The sequence below is a fragment of the Aplidium turbinatum genome, chromosome 10, assembly GCF_918807975.1.
Source record: "Aplidium turbinatum chromosome 10, kaAplTurb1.1, whole genome shotgun sequence".
Classification (NCBI taxonomy): Eukaryota; Metazoa; Chordata; class Ascidiacea; order Aplousobranchia; family Polyclinidae; genus Aplidium; species Aplidium turbinatum.
In genome coordinates this window covers 20,213,236-20,230,592 of record NC_137481.1, presented here as the reverse complement: position 1 = coordinate 20,230,592, position 17,357 = coordinate 20,213,236, and the positions used below count along the sequence as shown (strand labels likewise).

Here is a 17,357-nt window from a genome sequence, read left to right as displayed (position 1 = left end):
AAGAGGTCTAGATGTTTGGGCAGGTGTCGAGCATAGGCGTAGCCAGGGGGGGGGGCGAACGGGTGGTGTAACTTAAGTGTAACTTTGCAAAAATGTTCCGGGGGAGCATGCCCCCGGACCCCCCTAGAATACGCGTGCCTTCGGTACGCTCTAACCCCCACCAGCTTTATTGCTTCCCTTGCTTAACCCACCAGGATGCGCCACTGCACATCAGGTGGCGATGTCTTAAATCAAACATTTTGTCGTTCTCTTCAATTTATCAAATATTTGCCCCCCCAAATTTTTTTTCTGGCTACGCCACTGGTGTCGAGCAGCCACAGAATTGATTCGTCGTCCAATAGGCTACACGCAGATCACGCACACCATTTGGCGCTTGGTAAATGGCGCAGTCACCGATGGTGTGGTCTGCGATTTGTTCCTCCTTGCCGCAGTTGCAGATCGCGGATGGAGCCATTCCCATTTGTGCATGTTGGAGCGGAATAGTCCGTCGTCAGTATGCAGGCGGTTAAGCCGCACACAGTAGAGATGCAGCGAACCCAAAATTTTTATCCGCACACCGCACCGCAACTGACTCATCTATCCGCGCACCGCACCGCACACCGCAATTTATCTGGAACTTTGACACTGCACCGCACTGCACACCGCAAATTACAAAATTAAAAAAAAATATTTTAACGAGTTATTGTTTAGAAAGTCAATTGTAGGAAAAAGCATCCATGGCATATAACTGGTAACCTAGTACCAATACAGTTGTGCACTAATTGGCCAGGCTAACCAGATCATATTCTCTTATCAGCAATGCATCTAAGTTCTAAGACATAATACAAACTAAGACAAATAGAATGTTCCTGGATCCAGTATCAGGACTTTTGAACACTTTTTGTAAGCAATAATGCAATTATAATGCCAGTGGCTATATGAACTACACACACAAGAGTAAAACTTATAGCCTGAACTCACTGGGCTAACTGATATAGTAAATAATGCGGTAGTTGCGCTAGGCCTATAGCCTGGTAACTGAGCTTATCAGCTAGGCTACTAACCAAAAACATTCGTACAGCTTCCCTGACAAGCAAGCCCTAAAACCCTGTCAACTGCAAGCCATTTGCAATTTGCATTTGCATAGCTTTCCATCTTAGGGTTTCCGAAGGGAAAAATAACTGATCCGTGTTTCCAATTTAAATTTGAAGTTTCATAGCTGATTCTTGAAAAGTTGAAAGTTTACGTTTACGAAAGTTTAATTTCTTGAAAGTTTACGTTTACGAAAAAGTAATTTCTTGAAAGTTTACGCGGCAAGCGGCGCGGCGCGGCTTTGTCATTTCAACCTTCCACGCGGCGCGGCGCGGCACGCGGCGAAAAAGTCAAAAGCGGCCGCGTACGCGGCGCGGCGCGGCGCGGCTTGCATCACTAGCACACAGGTCTTGCGAGGTAAATGCATTCCAGTCGGGTGGGGGCCGATATCGGAGATGAAACTTTGGAGTCTTTGGAAGTTCATCTTCAGCTCCATTGGTGGTCCGCCCAGGTAGCCTCACTGATAGATTGGTTTGTGTTGCTGTGCTAACAACAGCTATGTAAGGGCGAATTACTACTAACAGTACCGTTATAAAGTGTTGTAGTCAAAAATCAAAAAAATATTTCATCCACTAGCCTAAGTGCCGCTGATCCTGATATGCGGACTGACAATTTCGGGTCGTCATACAAAATACATACCGTAGTAAAAAGCTTGGTGTTTTGCAAAATAAAGCAGTCAATGCTGTTGCGAATAGTAACTTAAATAGGCTGACCATGTCGCACCATTTTATAAGCAACACCATATCCAAAAGTTAAATACAGCTTTGAAATTTCTTAACCGATGCACCAGTTTAGTTTTAATTTATTGTCCGGTCACTTTCCAAATGTAAGTTACTTTAAAAAATGCAACAAAATTCATAACCTGACTAGTACTTGAAACTTGACCAACCTACTATAGATTAGCCTACTATTATTGTCGATACAGAACCACTATGCCTAATGTCTGCAACACTCTATAAAATAGGCTACACTGGCTCAAAAATTTGGAATTTATAGGCCTACACCAATTGAAATTCACAAATCTTCTTTCACAACTTTTAAAAGAATGTAGGCCTACAAAAGAAAACTATTGACACATATACATTAGGCTATGCTAATAGGCTATATTAAGCAAATGCTAAATTCCTAATCAGATTTATAATTGTAATATAGGCTACGTAGGCCTACCTAAGTAGCCTACAGTACCGGTATTTAATTTGTTTACTCCAGAAACAGAAGTTTACAGTACTCCCTGTAGGCCCTACAGAAGTTTACTCCCAGAAAATTTTTCAGCATGTGCCACTGCAGGCTAGCCTAAATCAAAAATAATGTTACAAGTAAATTTCACAATCAAGATCTGCAGATATATCAGGACAATCAGAAATAAATAAAACAAACTCGGGGAACAAACTGAATCTACAAATAATAATCATGCTTTTATTGCGATAACATACAGTAGGCTACACCGCGATTACAGACGCGATACAACAGACGACAGGAAGCAGCGAAGTGACATATAGTCTTCGAGTCACCTGCTCTCTTATTTTGGCTTGCCTTTAAGTGTCTTTCGCCGAGACACAGCCGCGTGCTCTGGAGCGGTGTCGAACCCACGTCCTTTCGAACGTTGCGCAGACGTTTTTACCACTCGGCTACGCAGCCGACTTAGGCCTAGTTAGTCTGCCCCGATGGTTAAGCACCGGCGTCGGTTCAACTCTCGGGTGTGCGTTTGAGCAACGCAATTTTCAGGACAGCATTCAGTCCGAGGACGACAAATATTCCCACCATCAATCTAACCCGTAAAATCTCTTCAAAGTTGCCATAATTTTGTATACATTTCTAAAAAAACTTGGCAACTCTAAAGAAAGAAAAGCAAGTGGCAATTGGCAAAGCATTTGTCCATTGTCCTAAATAAATGCCCTGAAAGTAAAATACAAAACAAAGCTGTAGTTAGTGCCCATCCGATATTGATTGTCTTGAGAGGGTTGTTCAAGTTAAGACATAGTCCAGTGCCTTGCAAACTTTTTTCACTCGCTCTTGTAATATTTGGAAGTACAACTGGACTAAATATTTCATAGGCTACAAAAACGGAAAACTTTCCCAAGTATTTTCTGATTTATTTATTTATTTTCGTGATGTGGCTGGTGGCAGCTGGCTCGATGACCAACTGGTATTTTCGCTGTCTTCTCGTCATATGGTACATAACAGTTTATGACACATCTCTTATTGTTTTTATGTTTGTGTTAGCCTTGATATAACAAATAAACTGATTCTGATATGTTTGTAGGGTAGTTTTTTTAGAAACAATTTTTGTGTAATTTGCTTAACAACTTTTCAGGGATACCAAAACTAATAGGTATCCCTGACAACTTTTTTAGGTAGTTTAGGTATTCCTGACAACTTTTTAAAGTTTGGTATCAACTTCTTTTAAACGTGGTTATTGATTGCTTTTGGTCAAATACAAAAATGAAAAACTCTGTTTACACAAATAGGTCTAGGGTGCTCAGGTGAAGCAGAATTTGAATCACTGCTTTTAAAATTCGCATACTTTCTTTAACCCTATTCGGACTAACGGGTGAATGGGCTCCGTCCATACTTAAAACTTTCATCGATTACTTAAAAGTTACTGGCTCAAATTAGCTGAAGTTTTATGACTTTTCCTAAAAATTATTCATCTTTGTTTTAGTAATAAAATGACATTTTTATGTGGTATAGTTTTTTAGTTATCAGCAGTTTTTGACACCCCACTCCTAAAATTGCCAGGTCATCTGAAAAACTTTATCATCTTGTACAAGCAAGTTAGCAAACATTTGTATTGTTTTGTGCCTTCCAAGATTTACTGCGTGACCTACATGACTACTGACCATTTCGGATTACATGCATGACTGGACCGTGTGCCTTTTACGAAGATATTAACGATTTCAGGAGATTATGACGGAGACATCAGAAAAATTAAAAAAAATGACTACTTTTAGCAAAAAAGCAATTGCAAATAACTGGTAGAGTATGTGTGTCCACTTAAAATTTTAACCAGTTTGTCAATAATTTTGCTTTAACTTTGCGAAAAAAGCAACTTTGTAACGTTTTTATATCAAAAGTTATTAGCAAATGAAAGTGTGGATGGAATAAGTCCACACATCAGGCCATTACCTCACAAAAATAGCTTAGTCCGAATAGGGTTAACGCTTGCTCAAAATAATCAGGTAGGCTATAAGGTTTTTCTGCCTTGTCATTTTAGCATCATCAGTAATTGGATTTTGACCACCATAATATTGTTTAGCATTAAAGATGAAACCATTTTTTATACCATATGGTAGGCTTGCTTCACCTGGATAAATGCTGCAAATGAACGTACAGCATAGCCTACCGTACTTAAGCAAAAATGGTTCAAATTTTTGAGTTGTGCACTTGATCAATGTTTTTTAAAGCAGGTTTCCAAATTCCAAGTGGAAAACAAAAAAAAGAAGACACATTCATGAAGCACTTTAATTCATGGCAACGTTTGACAACATATCTATCACTGGCAGCACGCTATTTGATTGGCTCCGGTCTTTTAATCTACAGTAAAACACTATTTGACCGGCATGACGTAACGTATTTTTTCTTTCACCTCTTTCAAAGCAAAAGACGAGAAGAGAAAAAAGAAAAAAGTGCTTATATAGCTTCTGAATTCAACAATTTCATTCAACTGGATCAGTGGTGCGTGCGATATTTCGGTGCTGGTTTAGCATCGGCCGCCTTGGTCAGTGACGTCATTAAAATGTGTGACGTCATGCAAAAAAACGCAACTACTTTTAAAAAGGGTGCAAAAACGCGGAACAGAAGTAAAGGCGGAAAGGCTATTGATTTTTTAATATTTGTAGTGAATAGTGCCTCCTAGCTTTCTCATTTCTGCTCGGACTTTAACAATTTTCCTATCGTTGGAAAGCATAATGCCTCATCTACCCGAATGGATTAATTGTCAGTCTAAAGTAGGCATTACATTTATGTAGCGCTAACTTAAACTTTACTATTTTGTACCAATTCTCCGCAATTCATTTTTTACAATAAAAATACCAAACCAACACAAATTAAAAGATTATGTCTTGGTTTATTCATATGTTAACTTTCACATTTATATCTAATCCACAAAACGAGCAATCGTTGTTCAAACGTAACCGCTCGACGAAGCTTTTTTCCAATGCATTTTTCAAGGCGATTCGATCGTGGTTCAGTAGCCTATAATCTGCCCACTGTTTGCAGTGATCGATGAATACTGCCTCCACCAAATGTGTTGTAGCTTTCTCATTTCTGCTCGGACTTTAACAGTTTTACCATCGTTGGAAAGCACGATACTGCATCTATCCGATTAAATTGGTTGCAAGTTTAAAGTATGCATTACATTGACCTAGCGCTAACTTAAACTTTACTATTTTGTACCAATTCTTAGCAATTCATTTTTTACAATAAAAGTACCAAACCAACACAAATTAAAAGAGTATGTCTTGGTTTATTCTTATGTTAACTTTCACATTTATATCTAATCAACAAAACGAGCAATCGTTGTTCAAACGTAACCGCTCGACGAAGCTTTTTTCCAATGCATTTTTCAAATCGATTCGATCGTGGTTCAGTATGAGCCGCCCACAGTTTGCTGTGATCGATGAATACTGCCTCCACCAAATATGCTGTAGCTTTCTCATTTCTGCTCGGATTCTAACAATTTTACTATCGTTGGATGGTATTATGCTTCATCTACCCGAATGGATTAATTGCCAATCCAAAGTAGGCATTATATGTATGTAGCGTTAACTTAAACTTTACTATTTTGTACCAACTCTCCGCAATTCATTTTTTACAATAAAAATACCAAACCAACACAAATTAAAAGAGTATGTCTTGGTTTATTCATATGTTAACTTTCACATTTATATCTAATCCACAAAACGAGCAATCGTTGTTCAAACGTAACCGCTCGACGAAGCTTTTTTCCAATGCATTTTTCAAATCGATTCGATCGTGGTTCAGTATGAGCCGCCCACAGTTTGCTGTGATCGATGAATACTGCCTCCACCAAATATGCTGTAGCTTTCTTATTTCTGCTCGGATTCTAACAATTTTACTATCGTTGGATGGCATTATGCTTCATCTACCCGAATGGATTAATTGCCAATCTAAAGTAGGCATTACATTTATGTAGCGTTAACTTAAACTTTACTATTTTGTACCAATTCTTAGCAATTCATTTTTTACAATAAAAATACCAAACCAACACAAATTAAAAGAGTATGTCTTGGTTTATTCATATGTTAACTTTCACATTTATATCTAATCAACAAAACGAGCAATCGTTGTTCAAACGTAACCGCTCGACGAAGCTTTTTTCCAATTCATTTTTCAAGGCGATTCGATTGTGGTTCAATATAAGCCGCCCACAGTTTGCTGTGATCGATGAATACTGCCTCCACCAAATATGCTGTAGCTTTCTTATTTCTGCTCGGATTTTAATAATTTTACTATCGTTGGATGGCATTATGCTTCATCTACCCGAATGGATTAATTGCCAGTCTAAAGTAGGCATTACATTTATGTAGCGTTAACTTAAACTTTACTATTTTGTACCAATTCTTAGCAATTCATTTTTTACAATAAAAGTACCAAACCAACACAAATTAAAAGAGTATGTCTTGGTTTATTCATATGTTAACTTTCACATTTATACCTAATCCACAAAACGAGCAATCGTTTTTCAAACGTAACCGCTCGACGAAGCTTTTTTCCAATGCATTTTTCAAATCGATTCGATCGTGGTTCAGTATGAGCCGCCCACAGTTTGCTGTGATCGATGAATACTGCCTCCACCAAATATGCTGTAGCTTTCTCATTTCTGCTCGGATTCTAACAATTTTACTATCGTTGGATGGTATTATGCTTCATCTACCCGAATGGATTAATTGCCAATCCAAAGTAGGCATATATTTATGTAGCGTTAACTTAAAGTTTACTATTTTGTACCAACTCTCCGCAATTCATTTTTTACAATAAAAATACCAAACCAACACAAATTAAAAGAGTATGTCTTGGTTTATTCATATGTTAACTTTCACATTTATATCTAATCCACAAAACGAGCAATCGTTTTTCAAACGTAACCGCTCGACGAAGCTTTTTTCCAATGCATTTTTCAAATCGATTCGATCGTGGTTCAGTATGAGCCGCCCACGGTTTGCTGTGATCGATGAATACTGCCTCCACCAAATATGCTGTAGCTTTCTTATTTCTGCTCGGATTTTAACAATTTTACTATCGTTGGATGGCATTATGCTTCATCTACCCGAATGGATTAATTGCCAGTCTAAAGTAGGCATTACATTTATGTAGCGTTAACTTAAACTTTACTATTTTGTACCAATTCTTAGCAATTCATTTTTTACAATAAAAGTACCAAACCAACACAAATTAAAAGAGTATGTCTTGGTTTATTCATATGTTAACTTTCACATTTATATCTAATCAACAAAACGAGCAATCGTTGTTCAAACGTAACCGCTCGACGAAGCTTTTTTCCAATTCATTTTTCAAGGCGATTCGATTGTGGTTCAATATAAGCCGCCCACAGTTTGCTGTGATCGATGAATACTGCCTCCACCAAATATGCTGTAGCTTTCTTATTTCTGCTCGGATTTTAATAATTTTACTATCGTTGGATGGCATTATGCTTCATCTACCCGAATGGATTAATTGCCAGTCTAAAGTAGGCATTACATTTATGTAGCGTTAACTTAAACTTTACTATTTTGTACCAATTCTTAGCAATTCATTTTTTACAATAAAAGTACCAAACCAACACAAATTAAAAGAGTATGTCTTGGTTTATTCATATGTTAACTTTCACATTTATATCTAATCAACAAAACGAGCAATCGTTGTTCAAACGTAACCGCTCGACGAAGCTTTTTTCCAATGCATTTTTCAAGGCGATTCGATCGTGGTTCAGTATAAGCCGCCCACAGTTTGCTGTGATCGATGAATACTGCCTCCACCAAATATGCTGTAGCTTTCTCATTTCTGCTCGGATTCTAACAATTTTACTATCGTTGGATGGCATTATGCTTCATCTACCCGAATGGATTAATTGCCAATCTAAAGTAGGCATTATATTTATGTAGCATTAACTTAAACTTTACTATTTTGTACCAATTCTCCGTAATTTATTTTTTACAATAAAAATACCAAACCAACACAAATTAAAAGAGTATGTCTTGGTTTATTCATATGTTAACTTTCACATTTATATCTAATCAACAAAACGAGCAATCGTTGTTCAAACGTAACCGCTCGACGAAGCTTTTTTCCAATTCATTTTTCAAGGCGATTCGATTGTGGTTCAATATAAGCCGCCCACAGTTTGCTGTGATCGATGAATACTGCCTCCACCAAATATGCTGTAGCTTTCTTATTTCTGCTCGGATTTTAACAATTTTACTATCGTTGGATGGCATTATGCTTCATCTACCCGAATGGATTAATTGCCAGTCTAAAGTAGGCATTACATTTATGTAGCGTTAACTTAAACTTTACTATTTTGTACCAATTCTTAGCAATTCATTTTTTACAATAAAAGTACCAAACCAACACAAATTAAAAGAGTATGTCTTGGTTTATTCATATGTTAACTTTCACATTTATATCTAATCAACAAAACGAGCAATCGTTGTTCAAACGTAACCGCTCGACGAAGCTTTTTTCCAATGCATTTTTCAAGGCGATTCGATCGTGGTTCAGTATAAGCCGCCCACAGTTTGCTGTGATCGATGAATACTGCCTCCACCAAATATGCTGTAGCTTTCTCATTTCTGCTCGGATTCTAACAATTTTACTATCGTTGGATGGCATTATGCTTCATCTACCCGAATGGATTAATTGCCAATCTAAAGTAGGCATTATATTTATGTAGCATTAACTTAAACTTTACTATTTTGTACCAATTCTCCGTAATTTATTTTTTACAATAAAAATACCAAACCAACACAAATTAAAAGAGTATGTCTTGGTTTATTAACCTAACAACTTTCACGTTTATATTATATCTAAAAAACGAGAAATCGTTGTTCAAACGTAGCCGCTCGACGAAGCTTTTTTGACAATTTTACCATCGTTGAAAAGCACGATACTGCATCTACCCGAATCAATTGGTTGCATGTCCAAGGTATACAGTAGCCTACATTTATCTAACGCTAATTTAAACTTTACTATTAAAACATCAATTAGGCCTACTCCAAAAGTGATAGGCCTATGCAGGGCCGGATTTAGCTGATAGGGGGCCCGGGGCACTTTTAGATTGGGGAGCCCCCGTGCAAAAAATTTTTTCAAGCCTACGGCGCGAAAAACCATCTCTACGTCTACAGTAGCATCAGTCCGGTACTGCACAGCATTTTGCAGAAACTTTAAAGGCCAAAAGGAAAAAATAGCACAAAATCACATTTTTTCCACATAGGGGGGCCCTTCAAAAGTCGGGGGGCCCGGGGCAACTGCCCCCTCTGCCCCCCCTTAAATCCGGGCCTGGGCCTATGACATTTGGACAACACCATGAACTCCAAACAGACTTAAGCTATGATATCCATAAGCAGACAATAGGCAAAAAGTGTTTACTAATTCCCTTTAATTGAATCTTGCTTGAACATTTTTAATTATTCCAGACATGTTGGATGAATGTGCTTGGCCTACGCAGTTTTTGAAGTCAAGATTCAGTTGGTCAAGCAAAAATAGTAGGCTACACATTTAGCCAAACGCAGCAGCACCACTTTTCAAGATTGAACAATAGAAACCCTTTAATGATGCAGAAATCAGTAGTCTTAACAGCATCAAATTTTACGTCTTGAAGCAGTTTAACATCGCCTATCTTAATACGAGAAGTAGAATGGGGTGACTTTGGTCCAGTTATGAGACACCGCTTACTTTAATTTTACAATGGTTCTGGGAGAAAACTTTAGTTTACCCATATTGAGGGCTATCAAGAGCCCTTACATGTTACCAAGTTTGAAGTCATTTGGTCCATGCGTAGAGTTTAAAAAAAAAAAAAAACTATAAGTGGTTTTCACTCCAGTGTTTTAAAAAAACTATAAGCAGTAATCTTTTTTCAAGACATGCTCATTGCCAACCCCAAAAAGGGGTGTCACTGGCCTCTTTCAGAGTTTTTAAAATACTTTGGTTTGGTATTTTTATTGTAAAAAATGAATTGCGGAGAATTGGTACAAAATAGTAAAGTTTAAGTTAACGCTACATACATAAAATGCCTACTTTGGATTGGCAATTAATCCATTCGGGTAGATGAAGCATAATACCATCCAACGATAGTAAAATTGTTAGAATCCGAGCAGAAATAAGAAAGCTACAGCATATTTGGTGGAGGCAGTATTCATCGATCACATGAAACTGTGGGCGGCTTATACTGAACCTCGATCGAATCGCCTTGAAAAATGCATTGGAAAAAAGCTTCGTCGAGCGGTTACGTTTGAACAACGATTGCTCGTTTTGTGTATTAGATATAAATGTGAAAGTTAACATATAAATAAACCAAGACATACTCTTTTAATTTGTGTTGGTTTGGTATTTTTATTGTAAAAAATGAATTGCTGAGAATTGGTACAAAATAGTAAAGTTTAAGTTAGCGCTACATAAATGTAATGCCTACTTTAGATTGGCAATTAATCCATTCGAGTAGATGAAGCATAATGCCATCCAACGATAGTAAAATTGTTAGAATCCGAGCAGAAATGAGAAAGCTACAGCATATTTGGTGGAGGCAGTATTCATCGATCACAGCAAACTGTGGGCGGCTTATACTGAACCACGATCGAATCACCTTGAAAAATGCATTGGAAAAAAGCTTCGTCGAGCGGTTACGTTTGAACAACGATTTCTCGTTTTGTAGATAACATATAAACGTGAAAGTTGTTAGGTTAATAAAACAAGACATACTCTTTTAATTTGTGTTGGTTTGGTATTTTTATTGTAAAAATTGAATTGCTGAGAATTGGTACAAAATAGTAAAGTTTAAGTTAACGCTACATAATTATAGTGCCTACTTTAGATGGGCAATTAATCCATTCGGGTAGATGAAGCATAATGCCATGCAACGATAGTAAAATTGTTAAAATCCGAGCAGAAATGAGAAAGCTACAGGATATTTGGTGGAGGCACTATTCACCGATCGCGTCAAACTGTGGGCGGCTTGTAATGAACACTCGAAACTGATCGCTTTGTGTTTGCATTGTTTTGGTAAAAAGCTTCGTCGAGCGGTTACGTTTGAACAACGATTGCTCGTTTTGTGTATTAGATATAAATGTGAAAGTTAACATATGAATAAACCAAGACATACTCTTTTAATTTGTGTTGGTTTGGTATTTTTATTGTAAAAAATGAATTGCTGAGAATTGGTACAAAATAGTAAAGTTTAAGTTAGCGCTACATAAATGTAATGCCTACTTTAGACTGGCAATTAATCCATTCGAGTAGATGAATCATAATGCCATCCAACGATAGTAAAATTGTTAGAATCCAAGCAGAAATGAGAAAGCTACAGCATATTTGGTGGAGGCAGTATTCATCGATCACAGCAAACTGTGGGCGGCTTATACTGAACCACGATTGCTCGTTTTGTAGATAACATATAAACGTGAAAGTTGTTACGTTAATAAAGCAAGTATTTTTATTGTAAAAATTCAATTGCTGAGAATTGGTACAAAATAGTAACAGTTTAAGTTAGCGCTAGATCAATAATAATGCCTACAAATATTTAAAAATCAATAGGCTTTCCGCTTTTACTTCTATTCCGCGTTTTTGCACCCTTCCTACAAGTAGTTGCGTTTTTTTGCATGACGTCACAGATTTTTGTGACGTCACTAACCAAGGCGGCCGATCCTAAACCAGCACCGATATTTCTCCGACCGGTGTTCCCGAGGGAATGAGTTCGATACTACCCGGAAGCGTTCTTTTTTTTTTTTTTTATCAAAATTTTGACCCAAAGTGACTCAATCGTTAGGCTGTTGCATTTTGTGGTCAGTTTTTAATTTGAGTAGCCTACAGCCCAATTTTTTATATCTTTTTAAATGTGAGTTATTAAAGTTAGAGTATTTTTAATTTTCTGGAGTTTGAGAATTTCTCTGGGTAAGTTTCTGTTCGTCATAAGAGGATGTAACCCTGTTTGCCAAACAACGCATTACATTTTTGCTTTCAACAAGCTAGTTTGGTGGCTGTAAAAAGTTGCAATACTTCTTTGAAAAAAATGGTTTCATCAATGTCAAGCTTACTTTTAGGCAGTGTTTCTTAGCAGGCAATTTAGTATGAAATAAAATGCTTCTGGGTAGGATCAAACTCATACCCTTGGAGATACCAGCTCGAGAAACATCGTACGTGCCGCTGATTCAGCTGAATAAAACTATTGAATTTAGAAGTTATATAGGCACTTTTTCTTCTCTCGTCTTTTGCTGGGAAAGAGAAAAAGAAAATACATCATGATCGGTCAAATAGTGTTTCAGATTAAAAGATCGGCACCGGTCAAATAACCACTGCCTTTTTTTAATAGTTTGTAAACAGAGGTGGGCACTAACTAGTTTTAAAGTAGCGCGCTATCGCTACTTGGACCAAAATAGCGCGCGTTACCCACCCCCAATTTACAAAAGTAGCGCGCTAACCGCTACGCGGACCAAAGTAGCGCACGCTACCGCTACTTCTTCTGCTACTTTTGTCTAAAATGACACTAGCAAACACTCTTCAAGTCCTTAGCAGTGCTGTATTCGAGGGTATACGCAGTATACTATCTGCTTTTTCGACCAACTATAGTATACATACCCTCTGGATTTCCAAAAATAAACACTTTTGTACCTCTCGTCCAATTTTGATGTTGATAATTCATGTTATGGTAGAATAGAGATTAGTATTTTGCAAATTGTGTATTATATATCATTTTTGCAAATCTGACATTATATATACCCTGTGCTTTTTTTACGAATACAGCACTGGTCCTTAATGAAGCAAAAATGACCTTGAAAACGAATGTTATCATTTGTTAACAGTGTCATTTTAACGTCGTTATAGAAAATACATTCTAAGGGAATTTATTGTATGCATCTTTCAAAAACACTAGCATTTCAAAATGAGAGTTACTAAGTCCTGCCCGCTTTGGCTTAAGCACATCTTTTCCAACAGAGAAAAGTCTCTCCACCGCAGCACGGGAAGGAATGGGGGTGTTGTATTTAATGAACAGATGTTTTAACTCGGTATTAGAAAAGCTCAAGGACTTGCTCAGGACTGTCCGAAAAAACGGCGTCCACAATTGCTGTTTCCTTCTGCACCGACATTTCACGGGATGGCGCCAACGCACCAAAAATTCATCCTTGGAGTTGGGGCTGGTGTTGGTGTCACTCTTCTCGGTATCAACCTGGCTTGACGTTTCTCGCAACAGTCGAATTACATCTGTCTTGACTTTTTCTCGCAGTGCGTCAGCATCATCTGTGGAAACGTAGGCCTAGTGCAGAAATTGTAGCGACGACGTCTTAAAGGAAGGATGAAGACATGATGCCATAACGCATTTCATGTCGTTGAAGCACTTGTTGAATCGTTTCTTCACCCCTTCAAGGACTTCCAATCTCAACTTCTCACAGGTCACAAGATCACTGATCTCGGTCAACTTTTTTGCGCAAATTGTAGATTTCATACCTTGATCGCAGGATCGCAGCTCCACACCAGAAAACGAGATTTCTAAAAGAACGAAACTTTGCAACCAAACCGATTAAATAGGCGATATAATATAGCTGCTTGACCACGCCAGCGTTGCCAAAAAAATGAGTATTTTTTTACTTTAATTAAAAAGTAGCTGGTAGAGGGAGTGCGACTGAAAAAAGTAGCGCCTCTCCCACTACCGCTACTTTGGAAAAAATAGTGCCGCTACTGCATGACGATTTACCCACAAGTTCTGCCCAAAAAGTCTGTATATATATATATTATATATATGATCATATCTTAGAAGTTGACTTTATAGATACTGCTTTAACATAATGTATTTTGTGCACCTTAAACCATAGTTGGTCATACTTTTCCGTTTGTCTAAACAGCAAATTTTATTGATAGCATTTTGTACAGGTTATCTGTTAATTTTTTTAGCAACTACCGTAGTTTTTATGGCATGATACTCTAAGCTTTGTGTAGTAAAAATCATAATGTCTGCTAATGAAGAACAAAGTGAAGAAATAGAAGTTCTTCAATCAATTTTTGAAGATGATGAAGCATTCAAACAAATAAATGACACTTGTGTGCAATACAAGATTGGAGATGACAGTTCATTGCAATCGTTTTTAGTAGAATTTGTTTGGCCACCTGATTATCCACAGTGTTCACCAGACATTAACTTAGATGCATTTTATAACAATCGAATTTTGCCCAACGTTAAAGAACACATTGTTAGTTCTTTGAAACAACAAGCGGAAGGTATGGTTGGAGAAGCTATGACATATACTTTGATAGATTGGGCCAAAGAAAATTTTGCAGAATTGATGGCAGATCAACCTGAAAAAATGTGTAAGCCCATCTTTGAAGAAGATAATGTGCCCTCCAAAAAGAAAGAGAAAAAAGAACAACTTACAAAAGCCCAAAAGCGAAAAATTGCAGACAGGGTAGGCGCTGGTGGTGAACGACCTCGTGGATGGAACTGGGTCGACCCAATCAAACATTTATCACAAACTGGAAAAGCTAATGAACGAGAAGATTCTTGATATTTATAGTTAGTGCAGCACAGAGAGTTACATGAACTTTAGCTGCTTCTAATCTCGTATGGTACTGTAACAAATAAAATCTTCAACTGGTATACAATTACCAGTTGCAGTCACTAAACTAATAGATATAATTCACAAAGTCAAGCAGCGACTTGACATTTAGAACAATACAAAAAAATCTGTAAACATTATTTTATTACATGTTAAAACCATATTATCCTTGTTGGTGTAATTTGCTTACATAGACGGCAAATCAGTCATTTTTTTACATTGATTCAATGTCTGCAAATGTTGAATCAATGTAAAAAACGACTGATTTGCTGCATGGTTATGGTTCAACCAGAGATATCCCTGGGTGCAACAAACAAATCTCTCTACCAAAAGTTGCATATCGTCACCCTCATAACAAAACTGCCTAACTCATTTTTTTAGCTTTTCAGAAAAACACAAAAAACTTCCGCAAAGATAATGTTTTTATTAACGAATTTTTGCAAAAAAAGTAGCCTACAGTACTTTAGTGAGTGTGAAGCGTCTTGAGCTTTTTTTCAGGCATCACTAAAGTTAAAACCAGTGACTTGGGCTGAAAATCTCAAAATTGTCAAAAAGTGAGTTAGGCAGTTTTGTTATGAGGGTGACGATATAATAATGTCTTAAACTGCCACTTAGTTTGCAGTTAGTTTAAATTGTTTATCGGCTGCAAAAGAGGTTAAGATTTTTGTTTTGAAAATGCTATAATGGATTATCTGTTTATGCAAGACATTTTTTACCTTTTTTAAATCATTCTGGACCATAATTCTTCTTCTGGCATTATTCCCACTTCAAGTGGGATCACTTGTGCGATTGCAGTCCTCCACAGCATTCTGTCAGCAGCAGAGTGCTGTAGAGGACTGCAATCTGTACCAGACTATAACTTTTGCTGATGCAATCAATTTGAGCGTTTTTAAATGATGCTAAAAAGTCGACAATCAAAAAATAATAGTGCTGTTTTACATGTAGTGTCCTGTCTTATATAAAATAAGTATGAACTACTTATATAAAAGGTTTTATGAGAATAGTTTTGCATTATTGTTTTCACTTTACTGGTTTTATTTAGTTATAATAGTACAGTAAGGGAGCAAGTCTTTTAGGCGCAGACAGTTAGGCGCCGGCCAGATAGGCACACTCACTGTGGGGTCTAGATATTTAGGTGCGGAGCGTTGGGGCGCCCGTTCATTTAGGCTCTATTCCTAGTAAAGTCTGCGAATTGTATCAGCTTGGCAGGTAGGGCAATGCTTTTCACACAAAATGCTATATTGAACAGAAAAATATATTGTATTTTAATGCGCGTGTTCAGCATTTAATTGTTGTTAGTCCAGGTTTGCGTCGGCGGCCGATAGCTTTATCAATAAATTATTCAAGTTGCCGATCATGACTGAGTTCACTTTTAGTGAGTCAAATAATAACTACACTAAACATCAGTAAAAAATATACCGTAGCCTATATTCAAGCGGGTGGTAGGCTTGAGTGTAAGAGTAACTTAGTTTTCTGTTAAAACCCCGACTAGGTTTAATAACGAGCAAAGTCGCACCATTATGCTTGCAACCTAGCCAGGGTTCATATGCCCTATAGAAATGTATTCATGTAGTAGAGCGTTGTCTCATACAAACTTGCCACACGACCAATCCATCCCGAGTAGAAGTAATTGCGAAAGATAACAGTTTAAGTAAAGTTCCATCTGGCTGCAACCTGTGTTCAGGATGCATAGCAAATGCCTTGTGGAAAGGGTCTGCTACTATTCGGTGAGTTCCTAACCTCTAACTCTAAAACGGCAATGATAATTAGGTTACGGTACCCAATATTTAAAAAAAAAGTGAAAAAATCCCCCCTTAAGAGATCGGACTCACCGAATCGGGCCATTCCGTTGTGGAGATGTGCTAATATCAAGAGTAGTAGAACGTTGTCTCGCACCTCATATTCACACACGCATTAACAAAACAACATATTTTTCTGTTCAATATAACATTTTGTGTGAAAAGCATTGCCCTACCTGCCAAGCTGATACAATCTGCAGACTTTACTAGGAATAGCACCTAAATGAACAGGCGCCACAGTGCTCCGCACCTAAATATCCAGACGCCACAGTGTGCGCGCCTATCTGGCTGGCGCCTAACTGTCTGCGCCTAAAAGACATGGACCCTACAGTAAATATCAGTTTGACTTTGAAATGTGCCCTGTGTGGATCTCGATGACACAAACTTCATGAAATAGTGTGACAGTGCTGGTTGCAAACAACTAATGTTTTGATGTTTCACGAATAAAACAATATAAAAATACTACATACATGTGAGAGTTTATCAAGCTACTTGTAACATTTATAAGGCATCAATGTGTTTTCCTTAATTTCTGTCTAAGGTTTGTCAGAGTGCTGTTAATTGTGTTAGTCTTGTGATCAAAGTAAAGCTCACATATAAAGATTAAAGAAGCTTGTGTGTGTTGTGTACCTGCAGCATTATTTGTTTATCATTTCAGCGATCTTTCTGTCCAAGGAATAAACCTTTTCTTCGTCCATTTCAGTGTTAA

The 17,357-nt window shown here is 37.5% G+C and overlaps 1 protein-coding gene across 1 annotated transcript; it reads left to right on the top strand.

Moving 5' to 3' along the window:
- Positions 1 to 14,173: 14,173 nt before the first annotated feature.
- Positions 14,174 to 17,351, top strand: LOC145778124 (RWD domain-containing protein 4-like). Its single transcript, XM_082589537.1, has one exon. The coding sequence runs from the start codon at positions 14,247 to 14,249 to the stop codon at positions 14,796 to 14,798; it is 552 nt and encodes a 183-aa protein (XP_082445663.1). The 5' UTR covers positions 14,174 to 14,246; the 3' UTR covers positions 14,799 to 17,351.
- Positions 17,352 to 17,357: the final 6 nt, after the last annotated feature.